Here is a 17,502-nt window from a genome sequence, read left to right as displayed (position 1 = left end):
GCCTGTTTTGAGAAGGTCCGCTCTTGTAACGGGTGAATGCATGATTCTTCCCTTAACTTTCAGTAGGCTGGTTTGCTGTGCTTTATCCAAAAGGAAGGGGAAGCACTTCAGGCATCCATTATTGGTTATGTGTGCCTTAAATGGATTGTAGTGCTCCTAAATCCCAGAGTAGTTGGTTATCCGAGTAACTGTAGTGATTTCAAAGACAATCAGAACACAAAATAACCCTGAGTGGTCCAAGAACAAGTGTGTTTGCCACAAAGTGGAGTAGCATTGATTTGCTAATGAAAATACCTTGTCTTTAAGCTGAAATGTGTGTATTGGGAAGAAATAAGAGCAGCTTTTTAAAGCCATTAGGAAAGAACGCTAAACTGAGTGAAGTATCCTGTTAACTGCAGACCAACTCCTGCTTTATGGAAGTATAAACAGTAGTAATTCATTTAAAAATTGCAGTTTTCTTTTTCTTGCACAAAAAACCTCTGTCTGCAACAAGCCCAGCTACGCTGCCTGTAAATGAGTACCCCTTGTAATGGCTGTAGGGGTCAGCCTTGTAAATGGAGATCAGCAGGATCTTTAACAGCTGAGCCAGGGCCTGCCACAGTGCAGCACAGCCGTGCTGGGGGCAGCTGCCCACAGATCACTTGTGGGGATGTGTGCTCTGTGCCCAGTAGGCTATGTGTGGGTTTTTCCGTCTTGTGTCATTGCAACAGGTTTTAGACACTGCTGCTCTTACACAAACTGTTCTCGTAGAAACTGACATGGCCTAGAGAGGCCCTATGAATGCTTTTTAGAAGAGAAGCATGGCTTTGTCATGTCTCACTTTCAAGAGCTTTGAACAATATTCTTTTCATGTTGACGATTTTTTTTCCCCAGATGCCTTAAGGAGGTACTAGAAGGGTTGTACAGACCAAACCGCCTTCAGTGAGCAGGGACATATTCCCCTAAATTAGGTTGCTCAGAGCCCCATCCAACCTGACCTTGAATGTTTCCATGTATTGAAAGGTCACAATAAGGTCTCCCTGGAGCCTTCTCTTCTCTAGGCTGAACAACCCCAACTCTCTCAGCCTGTCCTCAAAGGAGACCTGTTCCATCTCTGATCATCTTGGTGGCCCTCCTCTGGACTCGCTCCAACATGTCCATGTCCTTCCTGTGCTGGGGACCCCAGAGCTGGACGCAGCACTGCAGGTGGGGTCTCATGAGAGCAGAGGGGCACAATCAGCTCTCTTGCCCTGCTGGCCACACTGCTTTGGATATAATTGGCTTCCGGGGCTGCAGGTGCACACTGATGGGTCATACAGAGCCTGTCACCCAGCAGCACCCCCAAGTCCCTCTCAGCAGGGCTGCTCTCAAGCCCTTCATCCCATATTTACCCAGTAATAGTTATTTTGACTGTCGGAGATGCTGCTGGAGGAAATTACTAAAGAGGATACTGCTTGCTTGTGGCCAGAAGAGCAGAAGCATGTAGGGTTATTTTGTGAAATTTGTAGCTGTGACTTGGGCTGAGCTGTGAGGAAAGTTCAAAGAGAAGATAAATGCATAATAAATGACAAGTGGGTGTTGGGTTGCAGTGTAGGAGCTGTGGCAAGATGCTTGTGTGCATTATTGCAACCATGCAGTGGAGTGGTAGAGTGGTCAATGGACTCTTGAGTAGCACAGGAGTTGTAAGATAAATCACTTACTGACTGTTTTACTGACTTTGCCAATTAAAGAACTAAGGCTTATAAAAAACAATCCCAAAATAAACCTGCGGTAGTTCCTGATGCAGCAAAGTTGTGAATCTCCTAATGCTCTACGGTTTTTGAGGAAGTCTTTAACAAGTACTTGAAAGGAAAAAAATCAGCTAGGAATTACTCAGAAATTAGCCCAGAAAGTAGAGTGATTAGAAATTAGTTAAGAGACTGTAAAGACAGTAGAAAGGACAAGCATTTGGAAACAGCTTCAAGGAAATGCCTCACAGAGAAATTTACTGTGCAAACAGAAACTGAGTTTAAGACATTTGGCTTCTAGATAAATTGAACAGGGTTGTAGAAGGAACTATTACTTTGAATAATTCAGGACCAGTTACATGATGTGGCACCAAGCTTTCCCTTGCTCTTTCATACAGGTAGCATAATTCGCTGCATGAGGCGTCTAGAAGAACTGCTTCGGCAGATGTGCCAGGCTGCAAAAGCCATTGGGAACACAGAGCTGGAAAATAAGTTTGCAGAGGGTATGTATGTCATTTTCACAGTACATGAAGCAGTGTTAGAAGAAAAAGTGATGGGAGAAGGGTCTGCACAGGTAGTGAGGGCTGAAGGTGAATAGTTTTGTAATGTGAACTTCTCTTTTTGACTTCATAGTGAACAGCACCATTGCTGTTACCTTTCCAGATAACATCTTTATTACAAAGTGTGACTTAAAGGGTGGCTAAAAATGGATGTACAATGACTTCCATTTAATACTTGTAACATGCTTATAACCGTACTTTAAATAGTGGTTGTGTCAGTTATGACTCTTAGATATTAATATCTTTTTCCTTCTTAATAGGGATTACAAAAATCAAGAGAGATATTGTGTTTGCTGCAAGCCTTTACCTGTAACAGCAGATGTCTTCCAGAAACTATATGACATGATGGAACAAACTCATCACTGTCACATGTGGCTTCCATATCAAGTAATTCCTTTTAATGGTGTTTACTTAAACCACAGTTGATTCAACAAGGCATGTACAAACAGCAGTATATGTAATATAACTTTTCAATAAAAATTTACAATTGTAATAGCTTTCTTTTAAGCAAGAGCTTGAACCAACTGAAACTTTAAGTTTAGATGTACAGTAACTGTGGTAGATGTTACTATATACAGGTAAAGTGAGCATCCAAGAGCAGCAGCAGTCCCTTAAAGGCAATTACTTATATTACATAGTTAGACTTGTGAAATTGTTTTCTTTCAGAGCAGTGTAGGTGATGGGGTCATTCTTCATGGTTGATGATTGCTGCCAAAGTGATTTCCATTTGTTGGAGTCTCGTGTAGGGTTGTATGGGAATCTTCTTTTGGTTGAAATGTACATCCTCTCACTTTGAAGAAGTCTGACACATACACAACCTAAGAGAACAAATTAGTGTTAAGTGTTATATAGAGTTAAGTTAGTCCTGCACTCACAGGTTATTGAAACAAGGGCTCTGGAGCAGGCAAGTTCCATGATGAAAACTAATAAAAAGCTTTATTAGTTTAAAACATTAGAAAATGGCAGGGAAGTCTGGTACAGAATTCAGTCATCTGTTCTTTCAATAGCCTTTTCATATTGCCATTGACTATTTAGCCACTCATGGTTTGAGCCGAACTCAAGGCTTGTGCTAAGTAACTGCTGACTGCCTTCCCAGGCACTGCTTCATTACAAGCCATAGTTTGAACAGCTCTAAATGAAGCAGCAAATTTTGCTTTTTGAGAGCCACAATGCAAGTTCATTTTTTTTCTGTAGTTGAGGCAGAATACAACAGGAGATGTGGTGCTTTAGCTGGACCCAGCAGCTCTAAGGCCAGCTCTACCTTATAGTCCTTTCCTGCAGTCCTTTAAACATACCACCACTTCTTCACAGCTAGGAGACACCTCCCTCACTACGAGACAGGTGGTTGATCCAATTCTGCAGCTTGCTGTCTTCCACTGCTCATTTCACCAAGTCCCATAGCAGAGGTGCTGGGCACAGTGCTGCATGGAGTGCAATAAATGAGAACCCTCACATGATCCCCTCCCTTCCTGTATTGTGTTTTCCCCTCCCACTGCAACCCTGAGAACACCAGAACTGTTCACGGCAGAAGAAATCATCTCCCACCACAGTGGCAACTGGCTGATGCTCCAGCACGCTGCTTCAGCCACAGACCAGGGGAATTTCAGCTTCCACTTAATGCCAGATTCCCTCAGTCAATTTAGTGATCGATCTGCAGTTGCTGTACCACTATGCTCTAATCTCAGCTTGCTGTTTTTGGAGAGGATCTCATGAGTTCTTTCAGATAGAAGTCTGAGGGTAGTGGTTGGTGCTAGTGTATATTTTTAAAAATAATTTCCTGACCTTTCAACTCTTCTCACTGTAATGCTGCTTTCTACTCTTTCTTGTATTACTGAGCACCTTCTGAATCATCCAACATTCTTGACTAAACTTGTTTTCCTAATAAAAGTGTCCTCACCTCTTTGATTTCTGCTGTTTCTTACTCTCTGAACTCCTTTTCTTAGAAAAAGAGATTGGACAAAAATGAGGGGTAGGATTATGCCAACATGTAGCCATTTAGTAACAGCTAATGGAGCCTGTAGGATTTCCTGGAGCTGCTCTAAGATTTGTTTTGATTATTGATTCCAACTAGTAGACAGCTTTGTCTTGAACCATACCCTTCTGACCTGAAAAAGCTGACAAAGCATTTATTTTGGAGATGGTTCTTCCCAGCTAAGCCTCAGTTCTTGGTAACGGAATGATACTTCAGCATGACCCCATTGATCCAGAAGTCCTGATCTATCCCTTCCCATGGATGAATTAGCCATGGTGCTACCCAGTACAAATGGGCCGGCTATGACAAGTTTAGGCAAGTGTCCATTTCCCGGGATAGCTTTATACTCATCTGTATAGCCAAGCTTCACAGGTTTCTTGTGAACACATTTTTAGTACTAAGAATGCACACAAGAAATGCTAAAGGGTTTTATTTTTCCATCACACTGAAAAAACACTCTGCAAGGTGGCAAACACAGACACTTTGGTGCTCTCCTTATTCTTCAAGGCCTTTCCCCCCATTTACTTTAGACAGAGTTCTCTGCTGTTGGACTTGAGATTTGGAATTTGGCTAAAGCAAAAATTGTGATTTATAGAGAGGCCTACATGGTTTGCACTTACCATTTCCATCTTACTTATTTGAAAAGCTCTTGAGCAGAGACAATTTCATGTCCAATGGCTGAAACTACCACTTATCTCATTGGGCCAGAGCCTGCCTCACTCCCCGAAGTACTATTGCTACACCCAGTTCAAGGACTGGTTTCCCTGCTTCAGCAATTTTTTGAAGCGTTACAAACACAGGTTTGCCTTCCTCTGAAGACAGCCTGCAATTCTAAGGTTCTGTTCAAAAAAGCAGCACTCACACCCACACACCCACCCCCTCAGGGATTACTTACAATGAGCACAGCTACGACTGCACCCTGGATGAGTCCTGTTAAAACATCACTCCAGTGATGCTTGTAGTCCGAAACACGTGAGAGACCCACGTAGATAGATGCAGCAATGAGACCAAATTGTATAGTAGGACGGACGAGTCTTGCCCAGTCTCCTTTCATTCTTGCCTGAAGGTAAAGCTGAAAGAAAAATAAAAATAAGTTACAAAATGCAGAAAGCATGGAAACAGTAAAATGGTGTTGAGTCTTTTCGAAGAGTTGATTGAAATTTTATTGAGATAATATTCACAGCGGTTCTAGGTGCTGTAGCTCTACTCTTAGGGCTTCCAAGGTAGAGTTTGATAGTGTTAGACTGTAACTCACATATAACACCATCATATTGTTCCATTTGAACCAATATGACAAATTAGTATTTTGAGGATAAAGGTCCTGGTAATACTAGTGCCACTTAAGGCTTAAAGAGAATCCAGTGGAAGTCAAAGCAGTATTTTACTCCTGCATGAACTACAGGTAAGCCTTAAACAAAATAGTTTACATTTAGTATACATAGAGCTGACAGGTTTTTTAACTTCATTCTCAATTTCAGTCACCTTTAGTATTATCAACTTTTGCACCTGTACCTAAGTATCAGAACTAACTTGATGTAATAATTGCATTTCTCAGTTATCACTGGTATATTTCACTGAGCTGTGTTCCTCACCTTTTTCAGCTGCATGCTGCCACTCTGGTGGATAGTCCCATATTTTTTCCCTCCCTTCAGGTCTGCTTTTGTTGTGTATATCTATGTTTTTGATGCATTATCTTTGATTCACAGTATTTATTACTCTCCCATCTAATCGAATCCAAGATCCTAACTTTGTTTCTTCTCCGACTGTCTACATCTCTCTAACTCTCTAGTTTCTCAAAATAGACTCTGTAAACGTAATTGAATTTATTCTGAAACTTAATCCTATCACCAAAACAAGCACCATGGTTACTACATTCACTGAGAAAACAATACATTTGGAAGTTATATTTAACATTTCAAGTACATCTTCTCAGAGACACCAAGAAACTTAAGGGCAAGGACAAAACCTTAGCTGACAGTTTTGAAATGTAGAAACCAACACACAGCCATCAGGCACCACACCAAACTCCTGGTAAAACCCTCCACTGCAAACTTCAAAAGCCATGGCTGACCTTGAGAAGCAGTACATTTACAATGTAAATACAGGTACAGAGAAGACACTGTAGATGCAGAGGTGATACTTTCCAAAGTTAAACATTTGGGGAATGTTTCTCTTAGTAACTTACATCATAATTTTGGCATGCTGATGTTTTCAGCTATAAATGGAGCACCAAAAACATCAACCCCCATCCACAAACACTATTCTCTAATAACAAGGTCAGATTCAGATTCCCAAGAAGCCTAAACTTACACCTAAGCCTAAACTGAAAAGTAATTTTTCCCCTTCAAATTACCTGTCACACAAAGTTCTTTTAAGAAAAGGTATTTTAATGGGCTTGCAGATACTATTTCTGGATTTACCAACAGTAGACCAGAACACTACAAAGTGCCTAATGGAGCAGGAGGAAGGTACAAGGAGCTTATGTTGGTAGCCTAAAGAGTTGGCTGATGATTTGACGCTGGCTGTTCTTTGCTCTTTCCCTATTCCCACTAAATTTTCCTGAAGGCAGTTAAAATACCTTTCTGCAATGACGTTTTTTTCCATATAAACATTTTTTGAAGTTGGCAAAGGGTATATAGTCACAGTAGGAGAAAAAAAGGTTATGCAACCCTTCTGCAGATATGTGAGGAAACAGGTTTACTTATGAACGCAACAAGAAAATGGGGCACGGCCTGCAAATGCCAACTTGGAAAGATGCCAGCTGAGTGCACTGAGTAATCAATAAAGCAGTCTTGGCACTTACGCAGCACGTGTTCAAATTCTTTCTGCTTGACAAAGCATCAGACAAGAAATTTGGATTTGACATCTATGTGAAGGCTTGATTTCTGTACTATGAGAGTAATCTCCTGTCGCAGGGAAGACCTGGAGCTGTTCTATCAGCTGCAGAGCACAAGCAGTTCTAGATGATTCTTCACACCATCAGCTCCTGGATCTGTACAGGAAAAGGTCAAAGGCCTTCTTGCACCTTCTACTAGCAAATAGATTTACACTGTTGTAAAAGTAGGTGTGAGAAGGGTGAGAAACAATACCACAGGTAAGTGTTGGGCTGACTGACTTAACCTCTGTGTTTAATTTCAGAAATAGCCGCTGTCATTCCGGTTACAATTGGGTTTGAGTTCTGGGGGTTTTTTTGTTAAGTTGAAAGTAATTGCTTATTAACCAGCTGCTGCAATAGCAGATGCCATGTTATTTTTAAGCAGGTAACTTCAAACTGACACTGCTTTTAATAAGCTCAGAGTTATGCTCCCCTGCCAAGTTTCTTCCCACTATACTGTGACCTCTTCAGAAGAGAATAGCAACATGTCTACCTGCAACAGGCCATCAGGTCCACACAGGAAAATAAAGCAGCCGAGGAGGAGCTTTTGCCAATGGTTCATTAAATGTAAATCATGGTTAATACTGGAAGTATTCCCAACTTAACTTTATATAGTATTAGCCTTTATGTAGCATTAAGTGCACAATATGGAGATGTCCTAGCCCCACACTGTATTAACTCTTGCTACTATTTTGACCCTGTTGACTAACAGAGTACAATGGCTTCATGCTGTTTACAGATCCTCCTCCTTCGCAGCATACCTCAAGTTCCTTCGCTCCTCTTCAAAGTCATTTACAGCACAGCCTTAGACAGAGAACAGAAGCAAATCCCTGTTTCCCCACCCAAGCCTCTTTTCTAGAAAGTATGTTTTATAAGTAAAACTTGTGATTTATAGAAGCCACAGGAACTTCAGGAAATCTCATCTGGTTAATACTACTGAAATGCCTCCTAGCAGCATTTCTTACATTGCTGAGAGCAAATTTGTGAGCCTATGAACACAGCAGGATCATCCCAAGTTGCTGTGGTAGTGACCTGCTCCTGTGAGCATTCTGACCATGCCAGCTTCTCTCCATACTGTTCTGAGCACTCTGATCCTTCAGCAGTTGTCATTTAGCTATGCCCTATTTCTCTCAGTCCCCCATCCTGCTGTTTCTTCTCTTTGCTTTGTTCATACCTTTTAAAAGTGCAAAGAGATTTCTTAAGACTTCTTTTTAATGGGATTAAATAATCTCCAGGGGATTTTCCCCTACTAGTTTACTCCATAATGAAAATATGTCCTCTATGCCACACACATCCTGAACGCAAATTTCTTAAACTATGGTCTAGTATTTCATTTCTAAAAATACAGCAATGAAGAGAAACTCACAGCTACTTTGTGGCTTCTTGCAAGAAGCCACAGATGTGAATGGAAAGGTCTCTGCAACTGAAGAATTATTTGCTACACCACATTTCTAGCATGACTTGTGAGCATTTGCTCTTTCATCAGAGCAGTATTAATTTACATAAACACATGCCTACCTAATTTGGAAGTACAGTGACTTGTGTTTCCTAGATGGACTTCAGGACATGCAACCATGTGGTTTCACAAGGAAACTTCCTAACAGCCAACTTATTACTTCTCCACTTTAAGGGCACAAAATTCTTTTAAATCTGTCAAAACCTACTCAGTTCACCACCCAATATCATATTTTAGATATTTAGTTTCAATACTTAAAACTCCTTGGTTATTTTCATTCAATACCTTCCCAATTATACAGAAATTCTGTTTTGCAAAATAAGTTTGCCTATTAAGGTATGGGAAATCCTCCTGCACTTGTTCAAGAATGGAAGTCAAAAGGAAGAAATCTGGAGAGGGCAGGGACTGTGACGGTATTCCCCCACCACGTAATAATACTACTTGTACCAATTGATTTGTTCTGATACTTTTCAAAAATGGATTTTCTCCTGATACCAAAGGCCCCGGTAATTGCATTTCCTACAGGTGTCCTGTCCTAAAGAACAGAGGCAAGGCACACCTTCCCTTTAGAGACAGATGTATCTATTTTCACTCTTATTTCTGTCTCTCCAACCCTAACAGACTCACAACATCATTGACTTAAGAGCAGAACAGTGAGAAAACAGTTTCCAAGAAAGAAAAGTCCCTGTGACATAGAGAAATGAGAACGCTTCTCAGTTTGTCCAAGTACAAGTAGTAAGACTCTGGAGATGAAACAGAAGTGCAGAAAGTCAGTTGTCATGAAATACATCCCTACTTTGAGACACCTCAGTAGTCAATACAAGTTCTAAAAGCGAGGAAGTAAGTGGCATTTACCTTTACTTAGCATTTACTATTAGTCATGTCTGACTTTGGTTTATGGTATCTGCCTGAGCAGTAAGGAAGAGCCCTATGGCATTACTGTTCTAGGAGACACAAAATACTGCTGTGGTTATAGGTAGCATTTGGATCCATTATTGGCTACTGTTAGGAAAGCTCATACTTCAAAGCAAGTCTGCTGACCCAAGAAGTCCCAAGAGCCACAAACCACAGGGATTCTTCCCAAACCAAGAAGCTCTGATTTAGGAATGCTTAAGCACACTCAATACTTGTTTTGTACACAAGTATGTGGTTTGCCTTGGGATTTCAGAGGTGGAGGGAGTAGATATGGAGCTGCTGTGTATAGGTGGTTTTGTTAATGAGGGAAGGAAGGGAAAGCACAGGAGGCACCAGTGTTTTGAAGTCTTCAGAAAAACAGCCTTCGCATAACTAATGAAAAGATGGGGCAAAATTTTTCAGGGGGCTGGGATCAGGCATTAACAGCTGAGAATCCAGGCACATTTCTACCGACATCCCAAGGACATCCTTACAGGATGCAATACCCCCTCTCCTAAGACTGTGAAGTCTTCCATTAGGAAGCTGGGCAGATGCATAGAGTGCCAAAGTAACTGTTCACCCTCCAACTCCATCAGTAAATACACACTGTCACCTTTCCCTGAGGAAAAGGCAGTGCAGTAGTTGGAGTACTTGCACACTTGCACAGTTGGCATCTGAGCATCTTGGATAAAATATGATCCTCCAAGAGAATGGACACAGTGAGACATTCAGGCTAGATTCTTGCATAATGTTACAAAGCAACCAAAATCAAACATTTAGACGGACACACAGGTAAGTGATGAGCCATCCCTGTTCTAGTCCTGCTCAGCAATCCAGACACCTCTTCCCTGCTCACACTAGGCAATAGCAGAGAGAAAGGCTCCCTTCAGAGGTTCTCAAAGCTTTCTCCTATATCTGTATGGTTTGCAGAATAGTTCTTCCCTTTCTGCTTGTTATGGGAAACTTGAGAGATTCTTTCACATAAAAGCTAGTTTGTATGAATATTGCTACTCAGATATCTTTGTATAAGAGTTATTAATCATATCTCAGCTACCACAAACTCTGGAATTCAAAGAAATATAAGAAATACAGTAAACAGTTTAAAAATTGCAGTTCTGAGCACAAAAGAACCACAAGATGTGCTAAGAAATAACGTGTCATATACAATCTTACATTTATGCAGATGTTACATAGAAGTACAACAGCTTATTTTGTACCTGGAAGCACTGTATCTATGAATAAACACCGAGCTATAGGCATCAGCCAACAAGACACTGCCTGCAAACCAGAAATGTGGATTATGTCTCTCCCATGTACTTTTAAACATAGCAGGCTCACATCCAGCAGAAAACTGTATTATAAAAGGAATACAGAACTATAGAAGAATTCATGAGTCACTCATGAGCTGGGCTTCTCCAAAAAAAAAAAAAAAAAAAGAAGAATAAAAATAAAGTAACTTCAGACTTTGATGCCTGTCAATACATTTTACTTTTTTAATGAGATCACCTCCTTTCTGTAAATCCATATTTAGGACCCCTGTTAAATCTGCATTATTATATGTCTTTTAGTTTTATTTTGATTGGGCAGCAAATAAGAAAGAAGCAGTAGTTCAGAATTAGTTATTCCCCTTGCACTGAGGGAAAAGGATACAGGTCTGCAGTGACTTCAGTGTGAGGGTACATCTGAGCTGCTGGTCAAAGGGATGGTATAGCCCTACTACTCTGACAGTATCTGTCTCCCCTGTGTCAGCTCTGATGTTTGAATAGCCCTTCAGCGAACAGATCTATTGGAGAGCTGAACTGGGGGGGAAATGACTGAACTAGGGAGAAAAGGCAGAGTATGTATACCAGTCTGGGCTATTTAAGATAGCTGCATCCTGTTGTCAAAGGCAATTGAGTGCAAGAGCTGCCGCCTGAACAATGGGCATAAAGTCCTGCTACTAGTCACAGCTCAGTTTTCAATACAATATCAAAACTATAATTAATCTGTTGCAAAAAAATACTATGTGTCCAGTGGGCAATGTGGTTTTTTTGGGTTTTAATCCTCCAGCTTCAACTTGGCTGTACATTGCCAAAATTATCTCACACTGACACAATTTTAACCATAGAGTACGATAAAGAGTAACATTTTATTCCACTGCAAAATGGAATACATCACTTACTTTTCCCTTTTTAAGGGGAAAAAAACCCTTGAAGTTAGTATTTTAACCTTTACTAAAGCACTGCAATGTATTGTTTTCAGCTCAGTCCTAGAAGAGCCAGTTCACAATACTGGCATTACTACTGGTGGCCCTAACTTCCAAGCAAACCATGGAGAAATCAGTTTTAATATTGTTATTTAGACTTTTTATGTTAAGCAAACAAAAAAAAAGAATACTAGAAACACATTCAGGTAGAAGCACAAGTGCTTCCATACTTGACCTTGCAGCTCAAGTTACCCTTCATTTTTTCATCTGCTGAAAGTAAGATACTTGATACTACATACAGCTACAGCCAAACAAAGCATTTTCAGTAACACATGTGTTTTCATTAGTTTTAGAAGACTAGTCCTCAACTATAATGTGTGCAGGAACACAGTTAAGACACTTCTGTACCTCTAGTCAACAGCATTTGGGAAAGTGAAGAAATAACTGCTGTGCAAACAGACATACCTAAAATGCTATGTTAAAGACTCTTGTTTGAGTACTGTTTCACTCAACCTCCCATCCCAACATAATTAAAAGTAGAGTTTGAGAGCAGAGGTTGACTGGCACGTTTGGGAGCATGAGTACCAAAAGCAGCCTAAAGCCTGCTTTCACTTGTGTGATCACCCTATGATCTCTCTGCAAAAGAAGGCTGTCAATCCCAGCCACTGAAAACACCAGTCGCCTTCCTGTTCTCATCTGTAATTCCATGTGTCCTTGGATACATAAAATGTTCCCAAATGACTTTTAGGAGAGCCACTCAAGTTACATCGGACAAGATTCATTATCCTTTTTTGTCCCGAGTCTGAACGGCACAAACATGTTGCCACCCCCAGAATAGCAGTGCCTCTTGGCTGGGTTTGTACAGCCCTACTCTTCAACCTGGGATAGCGGCTGGCAGGGAAGTGCTCAGGTCAGCTAGGGCCAAGACTGATTCTGTTACAGAAACATAATCCCCAGGGCCACACCCATTCCTGCCAATTCCCAACAGTTGTGGTGGCTCATTCTCACTATTGATGGCAGCATGCATTTAGCATTTTAACTTACAGTAAGTTTTTAAACATACTGAAATTGAAAAGTCAACGCAAAAACTAACGGCAGCATCTCCCCCTCTTTGGGCCAAGGTGCTAGTTTGGTCCCATGGACACTGCTAGAAGAGGTGTTCCACTACACTTGCCCTCCCATTCTCCAAACCAAGATTAAATAGTTTTGGTACAGGAAAGACCATGTCAGCTCCTTAATTATGAAAAGAAGAAAAAAAAAAAAAAAAAAGGAGCAGCATGGGGAAAGGACAACAGAGATAATTTGGGATCCATCATCTGTTATTAGGTCACTGGATTCCCACATACTGTTGCGGTCAAACTCCCTCTAGCTTCCACACAGAGCAGCTGTTGGCAGAAGCGCTTATCCCAGATAACAGCTCTGCTTGGACCCAACCTAACCCATCTGCCACGAGTCTCAAAACACATTCTCCACCAAAGCTTCCTAGACTGACAGTCTGCAAGCAGGGTTTTTTTCTGGGGTTTCGCTCATTCTGTATTAGGAAATGTAAGAAACCGTAACTTTAACCTGGAAGTGGGCTGAAAACCCAAAGCTTTAAATTTGTCTAGCTAGACACAGCTTTTTTACAAGTGCAATGACTTCTGTGCTGTGAGAACAAGTGATGTATATTGCTGTTGATTTAAACAGATGGAAAATATAAACGATTTAACACTTCCATGCAACAAACAGTTAAGGAAGAGAATTTGACAGCAAATGGTGTTCCAATGTGTGGCCCCTGCTATGAGATGAGACATGCAGCATGGGATCATGTTCAAAATTGCAGGTTTTTTCTCCTGACACCAGCAAAGCCATGCAGTTAGGACTCAGATAATTTCTTCTGTAAGCAGAAGAAAGGAATACTCCTCAACATAATTCAGACTCTTGAAGAAATCCAAATGGCTGCCAAGTCAAAAATGTCATAGAATCACAGAATTGTTCAGGTTGGTATTGAGCCTTGAGATCATTTGAGTTCAACTGTTAACTCAGCACTGCCAAGTCCACCAGTCATTTATGTCCCCCAGGCGCCACATCCACCCATCTTTTAATTCCAGGGATGGAATTCCCTGGAGTAGCCTGGTCCAATACTCGGCAATCCTTTCCGAGAAGAAATTTTTCCCAATATCCAATCGAAACCTCCCTTGGCAACCCTTGAGGCCATTTACTCTCGTCCTATTGATGCCTGCCTAGTAGAAGAGGCCAACCCCCACGTGACTACAACTTCCTTTGAGGCAATTGTAGAGTTGTAAAGTCACCCCTGAGCCTCCTCTTCTTCAGGCTGAACCCCCACCTCCCTCAGATGCTCCTCCAAGGACTGGTTCTCTACAGAGCCATGGATTCACCTGACACAGCACATGCATTCAGCAGGTAACTTTTAAGAGCACACTTTCTGCAGTACACACACACACTCAAACACACACGAGAGACTCCTCCGGCCTCTACAGAAAGCAGCATGCTAGTGCCTGGTTATGATTAACACAGCCTCTGAGTAGTGCCACATGTTAATGGCCTGTCCTGTTGGTGACTCAGCCCATGGCTGCACACGAACGTGTGCAGGGTGCAAACGAAGCCAACATCAGAGTTCCGCAAACAAACAAGTCATCAAGTGCTGCAGGTTTGGCTTGGGGCCAGCAGCAGCACTCAGCCTTGCCACGCCAGCAAGCGTGTGTGTGGTTTTTCCTCACCTTCCTTGCACTAGCTGTCTTTTTGAAGACATCCTGCAATTGATTTGGTTTCTTGGTATGCAGTAAGGCTGTATTCATCAGCAAGACAAAAACATACTGCACAGGAGCCATTCTTCAGATGTCCCTACAATGGCCTCATGGCAGCTGCTAGATGAATAATCTTATTATCAGACAGAAGGAAGTAGAAGACTAATCTCCGCAAAGCCTCTTACTTTTACTGGGCAATATAGCTCAGCCAGAGACAAAAAACAGGTGCACAAACAGCGCTCTGGAAACTCATTGACTAATTAATGAAAAACAAACTGATCTCCAGTGAAACACTCCCTGTTCAAACATCATCTTAGGAGAGTTAAAGGCATTTGCACACCCCTAGTTTAAAGATGCTACTAAGCAAAGCTGTGTTCTGCAGTTACTACGGAACTGAGCGAACACAAGGACAGCTCTGAGCGCAGCAAGTGTCTGAACCAGGACAGACACAGGGCCAGGATTTGTGGTATTTTGAAGCAGTTTGCACAGGAAAGGTTTGATTTACACTTGAATTGCCACCTCCCCATGTGGGAGGGGAACTCATTCACACGAAGACCCAAGACAACTATGGTTCATAACTTCCTCTCCAAGAACTTTCCAGACAAGCACTTTTGCATGGATTCAAAAGAATATGCCACAAGCACTCCAGAAGGCATTATTTAAGCTACATGAACTTCAAATTAAAGAATTCTTTACTTTCCTGCCAAAGGCTGAGTTTTTTCCAAGCCTAGTAGGTTAACTAAACAAGGTCTCACGTCCAGGCTGCTCAAGACATCTATTATCTTGTATGCATCTAAAAAGTTCTTATTATCTAATGTGACACATTACCTTCAATTAATGAGTTGAGAATTCCTTCTGACCACCAGTGTTTACCCAGGCTGCAGCAAAATGCACCTTACACACATGGGACAGAGGTAAAAGCTCAGACAGCTTAAGATCCCTGACAGACAACTGTAATCCAGTCAGTGTAAATGATAAACAGTACATATTGCTACACACCTACCAAGGTTTTTCTTATCTCCAGGTTTGTCTTCTGCAAGGTGTAACTATCACGTTATCACGTTGCTCCACAAAACCATGCAAGAAGATGTTGGATTAGGGTCTGACTGAGCCCAGAGGGGCAAGTCAGTATTAGGGTGCTCTCTGTACAGCAGTAATTGCTTCACTGTACTATGGAAAGAGTGGGTTTGATTTTGAAATGCAAGTGGATCCATATAATTCTGGAGACTGCCAGTCATAAGGAGCAATGACTACCAGTCACAATGAACAAAACCACTTTATTTTCAAAAACCCAAACAGCCAACAGGAAGTCATACCATATTCTAGTCAAATCCAGGATATAATACTTTCATGAACTCTTATGTACATTAGATAAGACCCATAAGCAGGGGAGATGATCCAAACAGGTTTAGCCATAAAAAAACCTGCATGATAGATCAAAACTGAACACCAAGCTTCCGAAATAGCTTTATTTTAAAATAAAGCTAAAAACATACCTACACCATATTGAAGAGCTACCCCTTTTGTGTCTGTGTAGTTGTAAGGGGTTTGGTTTGAACAATTGGTTCACTCACTGTGGATGTTATACTATTGCCAGGAGAGAGTGAAAAAATTAAAAATGCAAAGATAAAAAAGCAAATTGAATCTGAGGTCTGTAAAAATCGTGGATTGTATGTATTATGTCAGCAACTTAAGTCCAGGACTAGAGTTTAATTTTATGACTACATTAACAACAAAATCCCATAAAGTGTTAATGCCTTCTGTGTTACCACTTAGCAGGAGGAGAACAACAAAATCAGTCTTTCATGTTACAAACCTTACACTTAGAGTGAAGACAATCTGTCTTACTTGACTTGGAACAACTTCAACTAAAATATATTAATCTCCAAATTAAGCATTTCTAACTTGATCTTATCACCAGTATTTACTATCCCTTTGTTTTCCTCAGTCTTCCCCCTCTGTCCCTAAAAAATACAGAAAAATAAAAAGGAATTTGAAAACTCATTTTGATCTGCTGTTTTGCGCTTATGGCCCCAGCCACACTTTGATCAGTGTTTAAGGGTCTTGTTTGCTTTATTTTTCAATAGGCTTTGCACATCTCATTAAATCAGACACATTTTATTACGGATTTTAATAAGCTTAATAAATTTTAAAGTATTATAAAGCTTATAAATTTTAAAAGGTTTATAATACTTTAAATGTAACTAAATTTAAGTAGCACCTTCTTTTCAATGGATTAATTTTAGACACAACACACAAGCCAAGTACCATATTAAGTATTCTTAGGCACACTGAACATCTTTTTACTTCTTGTCCCAGTACCACCACCCTTACAACTGCTATTGAGAAGTCTTTAACTGTACCAGACAAGCATCCTACAAAAGCAACATCCCTTGTGGAAAGCAGCCAAGGAAATATTCAGTACTGGGTAGCTAACAGTTCTTTTGTATCACTTAGATGGAAAGAGCATACTTACCGCTACGAAGAGCATGCAGTACATGGAGAATGAAGAATGGCCAGAATAAAATGAAAGTCTGGAATAGAAAAAAATCAGACATCATCAGTTTTCTTTTACAACATTCAGTCTGCAGTGATACTAATCTGTATTATACAAGTGAAGCGGTAAAATGCAAACATGTCCATACTACTCTTCAAGGAGGTTCCCTAGCCACATAATACAGATCTAGAAAAACAGTACAGACTTCACTACTCAGCAGTTATCCTTTTCCAGAGTTAAGCTGATCTCTACATCAGGCAGTACTAGACTTTTGACTGAAGTTTGAACAGCAAGGGAACACATCTTCAAAGACAATAATCAAGGGTCCTTTAATAGTTCATCTTGACAAATGCCAGAATACTTTAAATATAATTACTTCTTAAAATTCCTTATCTTATAGTCACAGTAAATGTATGGATAGAAATTACATTAATCACCCCAAAACAATTACTTGAATTTAGTCACCATCAAGAGGCAGTAGTTAACAACTTATATCTAGTAGTTTATATTTTATTTGTACACCTTTGTGAAAGGTTTGAGTCACACAGATCCTCATCATTCATCACTGAAGGGTAGGGGGAAAGGCAGGAATGCAGTTTATTAGCCAGCC

General features: G+C 40.7%; 2 protein-coding genes across 3 annotated transcripts in view; one reads left to right on the top strand and one right to left on the bottom strand.

Annotated features, from left to right (window-relative positions):
* Positions 1–4,171, top strand: part of MTREX (Mtr4 exosome RNA helicase) — a 43,657-nt gene extending 39,486 nt beyond the window's left edge. The window contains exons 26-27 of one of the 2 annotated variants that reach the window (XM_040089808.2): positions 2,105–2,209; positions 2,527–4,171. In XM_040089808.2, coding sequence (XP_039945742.1) covers positions 2,105–2,209; positions 2,527–2,579 — 158 coding nt within the window. In that variant the 3' untranslated portion in view covers positions 2,580–4,171. Of the gene's footprint in view, positions 1–1,040; positions 1,620–2,104; positions 2,210–2,526 lie in introns of those variants that run through there. The other variant, XM_058424080.1, reaches the window with a different exon arrangement.
* The window catches only part of PLPP1 (phospholipid phosphatase 1), a 63,695-nt gene continuing 48,130 nt past the window's right edge, over positions 1,938–17,502 (bottom strand). The window contains exons 4-6 of the mRNA XM_040089809.1: positions 16,872–16,929; positions 5,134–5,310; positions 1,938–3,084 (exon numbers count right to left, since the gene is read on the bottom strand). Of these exons, the coding sequence (XP_039945743.1) occupies positions 2,959–3,084; positions 5,134–5,310; positions 16,872–16,929 (361 nt within the window). The 3' untranslated portion in view covers positions 1,938–2,958. The remainder of the gene's footprint in view (positions 3,085–5,133; positions 5,311–16,871; positions 16,930–17,502) is intronic.

Source organism: Hirundo rustica, chromosome Z (genome assembly GCF_015227805.2).
Source record: "Hirundo rustica isolate bHirRus1 chromosome Z, bHirRus1.pri.v3, whole genome shotgun sequence".
NCBI lineage: Eukaryota > Metazoa > Chordata > Aves > Passeriformes > Hirundinidae > Hirundo > Hirundo rustica.
This window is presented reverse-complemented; position numbering and strand designations above follow the sequence as displayed.